Raw genomic sequence first — 13832 nt, 5'->3', positions numbered from 1 at the left:
AATAAAAGTGGAACTGTCTGTGATGAGGGAGTTTTTTTGCTAGATAAGTTGTCGCCGTTTATACCTGTACTATGGTCATCTTGATGGATAGACGCGTATACCTGAGAGATACTGGATGTATATAATAATACTGGACATACTGGATGCAGACTGGTCTGCAGGGCTGTTGAACTAAGTGGTGTGACAGTGGCGGATCCAGGATTATTTGAAGGGGGGGGGGGGGGGTGTGCGGATGCGAAGACGACCCCCCCCCCCCCACACACACATACTCACACTTGCCGTGGGGTTAGGGCCCCTGAAAATTTTTGGTATTTTAGAGGGCGAACGGTGCCATTTGGTACGGTTTAGAACCATGGTTCAGCAAGAGGGGATCAGAAATGGAAGGGGGGGGGGCAGGACCCCCATGACCCCCCTCCAAATCCGACACTGTGTGATATAAGCGTAGGCAGCTGTAAGGGTGGGGGTGGAGTTGTCTAGGACTGTGCATGCTTTGACGACTGCTTTTTTTGTGATCTTGCTTCATCTAGGATCACATGCTACAGATACTTTTGAGAGGATTCTAGGACAATTAACCCCGGTCACACACCCCTCCCGGACAATTCCTTTCAGACACCCAGCTCCCTCCCCCGGATAATATACAGGGTTACTACTTAATATGGAATATTCTTTTATCATTGTTATTTTTGAGTGCTGGTTAAATTTTTTTTTTTTTTTTGCTTCATTCATCAAAAAAGTATGTCATTGAGTGATAAAAATATCATCTGTTGTGAGATATTTTGGTCAATAATATCAAATCTGACATAAGATGTCATTCAAAAGAAAAGAACACCCCCAGAAAATCATATCAACAGTTTGATGTCAGTATTAATTTTAAGCTAAGATATTAAAGAAAATGATAGCCTCCGGACAGTGATATGTTACACAGTCAAAGAACTCATTACAGTAAATCATGAAAAATCATCAATAGCGGGTATGACCTCAAGCAGCCGCTTGCAGCGCCCTCATCCTACATGGCATACCCTGTGACAAGTTTCATAGAGTTTGGATGGGGATATCATTCCACGAAGTGATATTTGCCTGTCGCAGTTCATCACTATTTACCGGTCGATGACCATAGCTATTAATTCTGTGAGTTACTTCCGCTCACATATTTTTAATTGGGATTATATCTGGGGAGTTTGCAGGCCAGGGCAGTTGCTGAACCCATTGGCTTCGAAGAAAAACAGTGATTCTGCGAGCTCGATGTGGGGTTGTGCAGTCGTCTTGGTACACAAAGTTGTTCCTGAAGATGACTCTTACAAATCTAAGCATTGTTTGCTGTAGAATGTCTCTGCAGGAACACTGGTTGAGGTTGCCTCCTAAAAAAACCAACTGGTTCTGGGCATGGGCATGAAATGCTCCCCAAACAGAGACGTTACAACCCCTTCTTTCACCCTAGGCAGTACACAATCATCGTTTTATGCCTCACGTACACGTCGGCGGACACGGATTCGACCGTCAACCCTAAAAACTCCATATCTGGCCTCATCACCGAAAACGACGTGATTTCAGTGATTTGGCTGCAAACGCACGAGGTCCCCAGCCCATGATAAAACGTTGGATAAACATTGGATTTGAAAGTTGACTCAACGTCAGATAGCAACATTGTATCAACCCCATTTGTTAGACAACATTCTTGCATGAAAAGACATTAAAATGACCTGAAATGTTTTATTTTTGGTACAAAACACAGGTACACAATTATAACGTACACTGTAAAAACATCCAAGTGCCTGCTTTGTCTGATTTTTTCAACGCATTTAGCTCCTAAGCATGTTTTGCACCTAAGCATGGTACACCGATTTAGCCTGGATGTGTTTAGCAGTAGGACATGTTTGATGGCTATATATGTAGGGTATATATGTATGGCCTTTAAGTTAAAATTTCCAAGGTTTAGATTTATATATATATATATATATATATATATATATATATATATATATATATATATATATATATATATATATATATATGTCCGCGCGTGTGTAAATATTGTCAACGAAATATTTCCCGTATTTTACACTACATATTCAATCTCTGAATTAACTGCTGGTCGTTTTCTTATAAAGAATTAATGTATAAACGTGTATACTACCCAGGTAATTTACATATACTCAAATACTAAAAACGTATCACCTACCGCAATTATTTGCATTGCAATGAGGGATCCTATGGTTTTAATTTTAATATTACACAACAAGTATCAACCGAACATCGTGTAAATTGTTGATTAGTGGACTAATCTACCTAGCGTAACCATTGAAATACCCCAAAACCAATTATTTTTAATATGCAGATCCTAAGTGAGAGGGAAACTTTTTTTTTACCAAGAGATTGACACAGATTCGACTATTGGCCAGCTGATTTGCCCGAAGGCTGGGTTGTTCCATGAGAACCATTCAGAGGGATAGTCAGCATCATTAACAAACAGGCGTATTGGCAAAATTGCCTAGGTAAGGCTGACCAGAAGAAACTACACTCAGAGAAAGTGGAAACATTCGATAGGGAGCGCCAGAATCTGTTTGCGACCGAGGTACTTCCGGCCATGGTTACACTGGGTAAAGAGGCTGACATGGTTGCCGCACGTCCTCGTCAATCCCAACCATGCTGTAGGGCAATCTAGGGCAGTGTCCTCAGTTGTCATATTTCAACCGGCATTTTGAAATCACAAGTCTCGTACGTCACAGCTTTGACCGCCTGGAACTGCCTTTCTTGCCTTGTCCTGACGTTATCTCGTGCAGACGAGACAAGAAGCAAAGTGACTGACGCGGACTTAGAAAATTGAACTAAGAATATCTTACAGTCGAAGATCAGTACCACAACACATGCAACACTCTGCTTTAAAAACTGATTTTGGTGTAGCCATTGCGCAGCCCTTATAGTGGTATCGGGCATACAGTGTAGCTGGCAAACTTGGCACACGGCAGGCACGTGTATTTTGTTTATATATTCAGGAGCAAATGTTCTTTGATAAGCAAAAAATACAAAAAAACATTAAATATACCTTTTTCTTTTAGAAACATATTAATTATTTTTCACTTTACATCTAAAATACAGTAAATAAAATTAAATGAAGCATAATTAAATCTGTTTTACGTTTCATTTTGGTCTAATGACATTCAACTGCGAAGCAGTTCTTTTTAATTGACGGAGATCGTACACTGTCGTTGTTCCTCAGGGGCTCGACAGATAAGTATGTAAACTAATGAACTCCACTGTTTAGAGATACTACTGCGCTTGGAAGAAAATATATTAGTCCCCTGAGAAAAATCAAAATGTTTGCAGCAAAATTGAGCCAATTTTGCAAGAATTCTTCGCTTCCTTTCAAATAACAGTACGTTATATGATTGGTGCTAATAATCTGATTGCAGTGGGGGTGGGTGGGGGTGGGGGGGGGGGGGGTGGGGGGTGGGGGGAGAAAAAAGGATATTTTTAAATTAATCATGTGAAGCCAGCCTTTACTTTAAATATTAGATATTCATGAGAAGCTAGATGGGTGCAGCTAATGACGCATGCGTGACAGGAAAGACATAAAATATACTCAAACGAACCCTGTGCCAAGACACGCTATAAAGATATAAATGGGGTGTAAGGCGATACAGTTGATCATCATACATAATCACTTATGTGAGCATATATATGACCTTTATTGGGCATTTCATCAAGACCCATCTATAACTTTTTGAGTTCGGATGGTGATGAACGAACGAACAAACAAGCGAAGGCGAAAACATAACAAACGGAGGTGAAAAATTGATGGCCAGTCAAAGAGTGAGGATATTTTTTGGTGGGGCACCCTATATTATTATAGCTTCTGAATAAAATAAACTGTATCCCCCTTCTTCTTGTCCTTTTGAAAGGCTGGAGCTGCTTGAAATTACAAGCCCACCATAACTCCTTCTCTTGGGGAGAGCCGAAAATATGATTGTATAAAAGATGCCGAGAATTGGTTCGCTGGCCAATGCTTCTGTGTTACCATAGGGAAAGGTTTTCAGGCTTAATCCAACACCACAGCCGAACATTTCCACTAAAGCTGATTATTATTTTATATCTAATATTACCTTCTAACAATATTGGATGATTCATCAGAGAGTGGAATTATAAAGCGGCGTTAATATTTACGGCAAATAATATCACCGGCGAAGAATACGTTGTATATATATATATGCGTGTGTGAAAATGGCACCGAAATATTTCAAGATAATAAAATTCCCGTGTTTTACACTACATCCGACCGGTTAGATTGTCCGCCTCCGGAGCGGGAGGACGTGGGTTCAACCCCGTCCGGGGACATACCAGTCCTTCATAAACGGTACCTGCTGTCTTTTCGCTTGGCACTCAGCACTTTTGGGTTGAAGCAGGGTCCTGGTCACGCAGAGAACGATATTGTAAGTTTGATAGCACTCAGCGCCTCACACGGCAGCGGGGCTTTATCCTCCCCAGGGAGGCGAGATTGTGTACACAGCGTGTTTTGACCAGTTGTATACTTGTTATATGTATGTAAATATTTGTCAAGTCTAACGAACATATTAATATGGAGTTTAGACTTAATATAAATGTATTATTATTATTACATATTCAATCTCTGAATTAACTGCTGGTCGGTTTCTTATAAAGAATTAATGTATAAACATGTGTATACTACCCAGGTAATATACATATACTCAAATACCAAAAAAGTATCACCTACCGCAATTATTTGCATTGCAATGAGGGTTCCTGTGGTTTTCATTTTAATATTACACAACAAGTATCAACCGAACATCGTGTAAATTGTTGATGTGATTATAGTGGACTAATCTACCTGGCGTAACCATTGCAATACCCTAAAACCAATTATTTTTAATATGCAGATCCTAAGTGAGAGGAAAACTTTTTTTTACCAAGAGATTAACATAGATTGGACTATTGGCCAGCTGAATTGCCCGAAGGCTGGGTGGCTCCATGACAACCATTCAGAGGGATAGTCAGCATCATTAACAAACAGGCGTATGGGCAAAATTGCCTGGGTAAGGCTGACCAAAATAAACTACACCCATAGAGAAGAAGGAAATGTTAATGTGCCTTCCTCTTAGAAAACGTTCCATGATTTTTCAGAGATTGTCTGCAACATTTAACAAGAAGAGGGCATGTCAAGTTTCTGAGCAACCGTCAAGAGACGTCTGCACAGTCGCCGTCATTTTGTAAGGAGACCAGGGATCCCCACAAAGAACCGTTGACAGGACACGTGGGGTGTATTGGCTGGTATAGTGTAGGCGAGCTGGCAGTGGTCAATGGGAAGCTTAACACAGATCCTTACTTTCTCACTATACAAAACACTAAAATATGGCTTTATTTTTTATATGTTTAGTTTATTTATGGGTGGTACAATCAGAAAATTCATTACAGAACTTGAGTTAAGAACAGTCGTTGATGACATGATTTTCTTCATCACTTTACGCATTGCTTTAGGGATGACACTTTTTTTGGTAGGGGAGTATACTACTTTCTTTCTTGTTATTGATAGACGCTTTTTGCAGTGGAATAAAACAACACTTTTGACTTCCTGCGGGGAGATTTTATGGTACACGACAGCTATCAATCTGCTAACTAGTGCTATGGAAATGTGTTTGTGTGTGTGTGTGTGTGCATTTGTTTGTTTGTTCCCACGTGCGCGCATTCACTTAGTTACGCTCGAGATGGAGTGAATTGTGTACAGGAGAGCCACGGTTGAGAAGGATGTGACGGTCTTTCAAAATGCTCAAATCATCTCTAGTGCAATTAGCATTCATATAATGATTTTCTGAAATTTTCTTCTATAGGCACAGGTATAGTTGATCGCTTCCTTGGAATACCATACGCAAAACCCCCAGCTGGGACTCTTCGATTTGCCAATCCCGAGCGCCATCCTGGATGGGGAGAAAGCATTCGACAAGTGAAACAATTCGGTCCTCACTGCCTGCAGCAAAACAGCTCTATTAACCTCTACATCAACCTAGGTCGAACAATCACCAACCTCACACGGGCCGAAGATTGTCTGTTTTTGAACGTGTTCGTGCCACGTGGTGTTGACCTTCTACGTGAAAAGGGCGTTCGTCTGGCAATTCTTGTCCATTTTCATGCCGGTACGTTCGTGGCAGGAACAGGTGCGACTTTTAATGGAGATATCCTTGCCCTGGAGTCTGATGTCATCCTCGTCACTTTTAACTACAGACTGGGCTTTCTGGGGTTCTTCAGCACGGGGACTGACGAGGCTAGAGGAAATTACGGCCTGTATGACCAACACTGGGCTATTAAATGGGTTCGGGAGAATGCTGAGGCGTTTGGCGGAGACCCTGATCGCATTACTCTTATTGGTGATGCAGCAGGAGGAGCTTTGGTGGACTATCAGATGATCTCTCCTCTAAATCGTGGTTTGATACAGGGAGGGATATCAATGAGTGGGTCGAGCTTAACGCCTGGGTATCTGGCCGAGTCTTTGAACGTCAGTTTGGAGTTTTCAAAACTGGCCGGATGTGATATGCCTGAACCAAGTGCAATACTCCGCTGTTTACGCAATAAGGACGCTCAGGAATTGGCGGAGATAAGGAAGGAAGGGTTGCCTGGAGGACTCGACTGGCGACCAAGTATTGATGGAGTTTTGGTACCAAGACACCCACGAGAGCTACTGGGAGAAAACGTGACATCCGGGCTTCGATATATGGTAGGTAGTTCCTCCCATGACGGCAGCTTCTTGACATATTCTTTAATAGGGGATCCCCCTACTGTGTCCCAGCAACGCTTGAATCTCGAAACCTTTGCATCAATGCTCTATTAGTTCAAGGTGAAAAGCGCGGGAAGGGCTGTTGCTAGGTCCTTGTTTCACGAATACGGCCTTATCCAAGACCCCATGGATCCTTTGGATATTTTGACTCAGAAAGTGCAGCAAAACACAGACCTTTTCTTCGGAATGCCAGCAGAGGAGTCGGCGAGGTTGAACGCAGCGGCAGGTGCCACAACGTATAAATACACATTATCTGTCCGACTTGGCTATCCATCTTCTTACTTACCTAAGGCTGATTTTGTACAAGCTGAACAATTTGATACCCGCATTCTGTATTTTGGTGTTTTTGAACAGCACCCGGATGTATATAATTTGACAGCTGAGGAATTGGAACTTGGAAGAACCATCAGGCGGTATATAGCTAACTTTGTAAAAAATGGGTAAGGGTCAGGTAACATATCGGAATATTTACTGCAATTGAAATCTGAATGATATTGATAAATGGAAATACAAAGTACTTGATGCCCATTAAGTTTTATTTGTGCCATCAACCAATGACCAATCACCAATGCCAATGACCATCAACTGTAATTTAATTAGTATAAAAATATCCCTCTACAAAAGGACTTGACTTGACTACGAAGTCAGAATGTACGATTGTGTATGCTCAGTATCGTATTTCATTATTTTGCTAATCAGTCAACACTCTCATCTTTTCAGTGACCCAAATGTTGGTGACACAGTCAGCGTCCAGTGGCCGCAATATACAGCGTCTTCCAGACAATTCATCAACCTGGACACGCCCACCACCGTGGAAACATTCGATAGAGAGCGCCAGTATCTGTTTGCGACCGAGGTTCTTCCGGCTATAGTGGCCGTGGGTCAAGAGGCTGACAGGGTGGCCGCACGTCCATGTCAACCCGAACCTTGACCTAAGGCAATCTGGAGAACATATTGGACACCCAGGGTCCTCAGGCGTCGGCATTTCAACTGGTTGATGAGGCGTGATTAATGATTTCCAAGCAAACACAGAACTTTTTTTTTTTGTTTGTTTGGGGGGGGGGGGGGGGGGGAAGGGTCATATTAACGTTATGATAATGTTATAAAAACGTTCTGTGTTTCCTGGGTTGTACGGATATACTGCATATCCACGAAGTGCATGGTCGGATATCACCGTAGATTTTTTGTCTATTTTGTCCATGGAAACCGCGCCGTAATTGCCGTATATCAGTGCTTTGGCTCCAAACATAAACTTGCCTTTAAACATATGTAAGTGGCTTTATATTGACGTGGATGTGCCCAGACCCAAGTATGCTAACGGCTATGTCTATATTTTGATGGGTCCAAACTCCAAGGTCAAACATTATAAAATTTGAATATCAAATGTAGACTTTTTTATATAAAAGATATAAGTTAATTGACCGGTATTGGTAGTTTGTAAATGGCTTCAGTTGTAAGTTGGCATCGAAAGTAAAGTTGTTATACACGGTTAAAGAGACAAAGATCCCCTAATACTGATTTTTTGTTTTCCTCTTCTCCATCTTTCTTAATTTTTTTCTGTGAAATTATATGTATTGAATTGTTTTCAGCATTTCTTGTAGCTTGTTTTAAAACAATAAAATATGATAGCTTAGATAAAACTTTAATGTTGTTCATACAATCAAAGATGCATATTAATAGCGGTAAGTCGAACAGCGAATACATTTTAGGGAGGTGGGTTGGGTTCGGGGTGTGTCAACGGGGGTTGTGGTAGGAAGGGGCTGTGTTGGGAAGGGGGGGGACCTTGCTTTCTTACACCCTTTCAATAAAAAAAAACATCTGTGCTCCGACTTAATGGTCTTCAGATATACAATGTATTAAGCTTAGCACAGTAGCATATTTATAGATGTGTATAAATTCATTAAGGGTTTTATATATATATATATATAACAAAGACACAGTCACCTCAACCTGTCTATTTATAACAGGGTACCGAGAACTGTCAACTTTATTAACTTCACTCCATCACATTTACAGCAACTTATTCATCCTAGTGTTAGCTGACCTTGCAAGGAATTCAGTTTATTGGAATGTATTTCTGAATAACAAGTTAAGAAAATTCACTTGTTCACTAAAGACACAAAACAACTGTCACTTTACTTTAAAACACTTTTTTCATTATTTTGATAAAGTTAGTTACAGTATTGATCAACAAAGTGTCACGTTTTCAAAAATTTATATTTTAAACTACAATCCATGTCTGCAAGGTTGTGTCAATGACCAAAATACAACGTTGAGTCAACGTCACATTATGACGTTGTTTTGACGTAGCTGGATCAACGTTGATTTTACGTTGAATTTAGGTAGATCAACGGCAATTCAACGTATCAACCTGCCTTATGCCTGCTGGGAGTGGTTAACGTACTGGTCTTCGTGCAAAATAACCGGCTTGAAGTAATCTCTTGCTCACGAGGGACCTTGAAACGAGCGTTTGAATGACATTCTGCCACTCTCTTCTGAGGACACTGGTTGTGTTCGTATGACCAACACGGCACACTCTAAGGAGAAGGCGATCCTGTCCTCTTGTTGTGATACGCGGATACCCTGGTTGAGGTCTTGGAGTAGGTGCCCCTGTTATAGCATTTCTTTGAAGGACTTTACTAACGGTTCCTGATAAATGTTGCATTGCATGGCAATGGCTGTCCGTTTCTGGCCATTTTCTCTTGGAGCAAGAATCCCATAGTAAGCTGCGTTGCTTAGCTGTCGAACCATATCTTCTCTAATGTAGGCCCTACCTGTCAAGTTTCAGAGCGATCCCTTTGTTGCTTCTCTAAACACACCCCAAAGATTGCCTAAACCCATGCGTTTTTATACAAGGGCAGAAATTGCCGAAAAGACCACCCCTCACATTTCTGACCACAGAACATGCAACTGCATGCATCAGTTGCTTCGAGAGCTGTGTGGTAATTAGGTAACACACCTGGCTACACATGGAGTGATACCTCAGTTTTGGATTTAAAGTAGTTAGAGAGAAAATGATTATTTTGTAGAAAATTAACCCGGCAAAAAATAATATTCCATATTAAGAAGTAACCCTGTATATATGTACATGGACCTTAAAAAATCATGACAAAGTTTTTATACCTTCAATGACAGCTCATTGTCCTTCTAGCGGTTTTTGTTTTAGCATCTTTGACAACACGGTGCTGATATCTCCACCGCCGCGTTTCTGCCTTTGTTGCATGTTTTCTTTTTTCTCTTTGTACACACAGAGTAACTGGTCCCTGGCTGGCATTCCTCCTGGTTTGTACACAGTGCAGGTAAGGGTTCATCATCAATGGAAGAGTATTAAAGTATTAAAACAGCAGCAGCAACAACAACAACAACAACATCGAAAAAAATTAATAAAAATGGGAAACACGCAATCCATATTACCATACGAAATGCTTACCCTTCCCATTTCAATGCCTTTTTCAGATCTATGGACAATGAAGGGTGACAAAAGAAAAGAAAAGAAAAAAAAATGACAAACGTTAGAGCTTCCAAATTTACAGGCTTGTTTTTAGGGCATTTTGTCCACTTTTTCCTTCACATCGTTTTAGTTTTCCAAAATCTGTCCTTCAATTTTTTTCATTTACGTGAAATATTTGCAACTGCAAAACAAACACAGACAGCAACGATAAAATATTTGTGCTTACTTAAATCAATCAATTCATTATTAAATGTAAAATATACACTGAGACATATACCAAAATTTTACAAATAAAATTTATCATGGATCATATCAATCGTGAGTAGTCAAAAACTTAAGGAATGCATGCTGCAATATTGATATCAAGAAAAAAATGATAAATGGACAGAAAACAACATAAATATCTATATTCACTTTTAAATCAAACTTACAAATTAAGTTTAAAGAAATGCTTACAGGACCATCCGATGCTCTCATCAAACGCCTTAACGCCTTTATATTCTTTGTTTGTCCATTTTTCGCGTGATTTATCGTAGAAATAAGGGCGGTCGTCAAAGAATTGTACTTCGGTGTCGTTAACGGATTTCTCAGTTTCACCTTCATCTTGACCTGGCTCAGTGGACCTCTCTACTGATCCCTTTAGATCAACCTCCTCATACTGTTTTTTTTTTTACTTCTCTTTCCCTCCCCCTTTGTTGGTTTTAAGAGGTATAATAATAATAATAATAGTAAAATGTACGAAAAACTACCTGAGATTGAAGATGTGCGTCCCCCTTGTTATAACGGCGGGAGTTGTCAAATACGCAGGGCGGCTGCACCGACAATTTATCAAAAGCAATGCAGGCAACGGACACTGGGCGTCAGACATGGTAGAAAGGCTCCGTGTGATCACTTTTCAACCAAAAACTGATCTTTCACGACCTGACCACAAGATCATGTGAGTGAAACGGCGCGGTGACCGTATGCTGTGTAGTCGTACTCACTGCAGCCCGTAACCCCCTACGATGTCCAAAAATCGTACCGAAAATCTTATACGATTTCATCGCAGGGCGTCCATGGTAAATGTAATATAGGCCTTACAGTTGTATTTTATCTAAGAACTTATGTATTTTCTCTCTCTTTTTCTTGATGGGGAACATCGGGGCATATCTAAGAATGCGTTTTGTTCTTATTTGAATGGAATGGAATAAAAACATTTTATGTTCGGTTGATATTTGATTGGAACATAACAGTCCATACCTGTCGGCATTGACATTGACTTTCTTTTAAAAAAACTTTTTATAAAATTATTAATAAAATTTCAAAAGTCTTTCAATGTTTGACAAACAGTATAAAGTTATCAGGTAATTAAATAATTGCATTAGCTGTACTACAATCTTCAGTTAGACAAAACCTTTTTTAATCAACTGCTCAAACAAAAATTTTTTGCACTCCAATGTTTCAGTGTCCATCTTTTCGCGTTAATCGAGGGCAGCTCAGCTGATTGCAGAGGTAGTGGAGATAATCATGGCGCTAGCCTAATTTCCTATGTTATTGGGATATATTTTAAGTGTATATAGGCGATATTATTTATTTATTTATTTATTCTTTTTTTTTTTTTTTTTTTTTTTTTTTGCAAAGTTCCAATTAACACACACCCTAAATTTAATTTTTGTTAAAATTCTAAAAAAAAAAAAAAAATTATGGTATTGTCTATCAAACCATTCACACTCTGAATTACTTTGATTAATTTGAACACTTTACTATATAGGACCATGTCCGCAACTAGTACGAAATTTGAGGTGTCATCCCCCTCATATATTGCCAGTAGATTTTGACACAAACTTGAAGACAATGTGGAATACAGACATAATATAAGCAGGCAGAAGAGGGGTCTGGATAACAGATATTCCTACAAGACACATAAAGGAACTGAAAAAAAGATGGCTGAAGGGAGCGAATAGAAATTATAACTCGAAAATGGATGGTAAGCAGTTAGATGTATACATTAAGAGAAGAGAAAAACCTGTTTTCACAGTGTTGTTTGAACTGTTTAAATGTTTTGTGATTTAAAATTCAGTCATTCTTTGCTAGTGGTGCACTGCGGGGGGCCATAACAAGAATGTAATTTAAATTTAGATAGCCGACCAAATTCACATGACATCGTTGTGTATGGGCGCATTCCCATAGATTTTAGATCGATCTATTCTCGTGGGGAGTCTCACTAGATTACTGTCAGATAATCCGGCTTAAATGTCCGTCCCGCCTACTACAAGCTGTAAGGGGGTAATTAACTTTCGTGCCCGCTCGGCTGACAGCTATTTAGCGTGAACCCCCCAGGGAGTTACATGTAGGTCGATCTAGTTGGATCGATCTAATCTCTGGGAATGGGGTCTATGTCTCAATATCAAATCAAAGAATCTGCATGAGCAAGGAGGATGCTGTTATAAAAGCAAAATAAAAGAAAAAGCACCCTACCCTACCTCTATATAGGAACAGTTTGTTTAGGATTTGAATGGGTTATTGAAGCAGGAAATACACCTACTGCAAATAGATATAATAAACAAAATGTGCAAATGGTTATTTAAATAAAAATTCATTTGAAGTCACTGAAAAATTATCACAAAATTACCGTAACTTACGTTACATGCCGTGTCCCACCCCTATGAAAATTTCATCTAATCCTATCTTTCCGTATTAAAACTCTTCAATCGTCCAAAGTAGTCTGTCGGTTAGTTTGTGTCACGAAGTCCATGCTAATATCAGTTTTCTTAAAAATTTCACATTTCTTGCTCATCAAGGTCGATTTTTCTTCACCGTGTCCCATGTAACGTTCGTTACGCTGAAACTTCAGAGATCGATTTTTATCAGACGACTTTAAAATGCCGCGTGAAAATTATACATCGATAGCGATCTGCTTCCATACCCACTAACTGATGACGTCTCACACACGAATGGCTTCTTTTGCACACTGAAAAGCCAGCTTCAAACTGGCACGTGTACCATTCTGATAACATGTAATGCAGTGACGCTGTCGAGATCGGATGCAGGGCACATGTGTAATTCCCTCGATTTAATCGACACGGGGCTGTTTATAGGGATCTTCTTTGTATGAAGGTGATTGTAAATAAAATATAAAGTAAATGTCACCTAAACGTAATGAAAAAAAATTATATATGTATATTTTTTTTCCGGGAAAAATGAAGGAATATGTCGGGAGCGCCCAGAGATCAAGAGACGCTCCCGACAACGTAATTATGTAATTGGAAACAATTAACTTATGGCGCGCTGATTGGACACGGACCTGCAACAGAAAATCCGCATAAGATCGTAGCGATAAAAGAAAGTTGTATAAAAGAAAGAATTTGTAATGAATCTTGGTCAGTTGTTAAATATACCAGCGTTGATTTATCCTTGTGGTTGACTTGGTTTCTGTCGCACACACTTACGTAAAGTTTTAGACCAGACCAACGAATCTGGGATCGATCGTGAGAGTGAAAGGTTTATATGTACACCAAATATTTCAAAATTGTATGTGTTGCATTTTAAGTTTTGGCCAGTATATACAACATTGGTCAAAAAGGTTGTCCCACCCCCATTTCCATGTACTTTTATTTATAA

The 13832-nt window shown here is 39.7% G+C and overlaps 2 protein-coding genes across 2 annotated transcripts; both read left to right on the top strand.

Annotated features, from left to right (window-relative positions):
• Nucleotides 1–2584: 2584 nt before the first annotated feature.
• LOC147762605 (acylcarnitine hydrolase-like) lies at nucleotides 2585–6835 on the top strand. Its single transcript, XM_087011484.1, has 2 exons — nucleotides 2585–2648; nucleotides 5841–6835. Exons 1-2 carry the CDS (start codon nucleotides 2585–2587, stop codon nucleotides 6833–6835), a joined length of 1059 nt encoding a protein of 352 aa, XP_086867610.1.
• LOC106173991 (carboxylesterase 5A) lies at nucleotides 5753–7810 on the top strand. The gene is made up of 2 exons (XM_087011833.1): nucleotides 5753–7221; nucleotides 7502–7810. Exons 1-2 carry the CDS (start codon nucleotides 6908–6910, stop codon nucleotides 7710–7712), a joined length of 525 nt encoding a protein of 174 aa, XP_086867959.1. The 5' UTR covers nucleotides 5753–6907; the 3' UTR covers nucleotides 7713–7810.
• The last annotated feature ends 6022 nt before the right edge of the window (nucleotides 7811–13832 follow it).

This window comes from Lingula anatina, chromosome 4 (genome assembly GCF_051362555.1).
Source record: "Lingula anatina isolate TDL-2025a chromosome 4, LinAna3.0, whole genome shotgun sequence".
In the NCBI taxonomy this organism is placed as follows: Eukaryota; Metazoa; Brachiopoda; class Lingulata; order Lingulida; family Lingulidae; genus Lingula; species Lingula anatina.
This window is presented reverse-complemented; position numbering and strand designations above follow the sequence as displayed.

Coding starts and splice junctions, on each gene's coding strand:
- LOC147762605 (XM_087011484.1), top strand. CDS start 2,585: ATGGTTACACTGGGTAAAGAGGCTGACATGGTTGCCGCACGTCCTCGT. Junction 2,649..5,840: donor TCGTCAATCCCAACCATGCT/GTAGGGCAATCT, acceptor TTTCTTCTATAG/GCACAGGTATAGTTGATCGC.
- LOC106173991 (XM_087011833.1), top strand. CDS start 6,908: ATGGATCCTTTGGATATTTTGACTCAGAAAGTGCAGCAAAACACAGAC. Junction 7,222..7,501: donor GCTAACTTTGTAAAAAATGG/GTAAGGGTCAGG, acceptor TCATCTTTTCAG/TGACCCAAATGTTGGTGACA.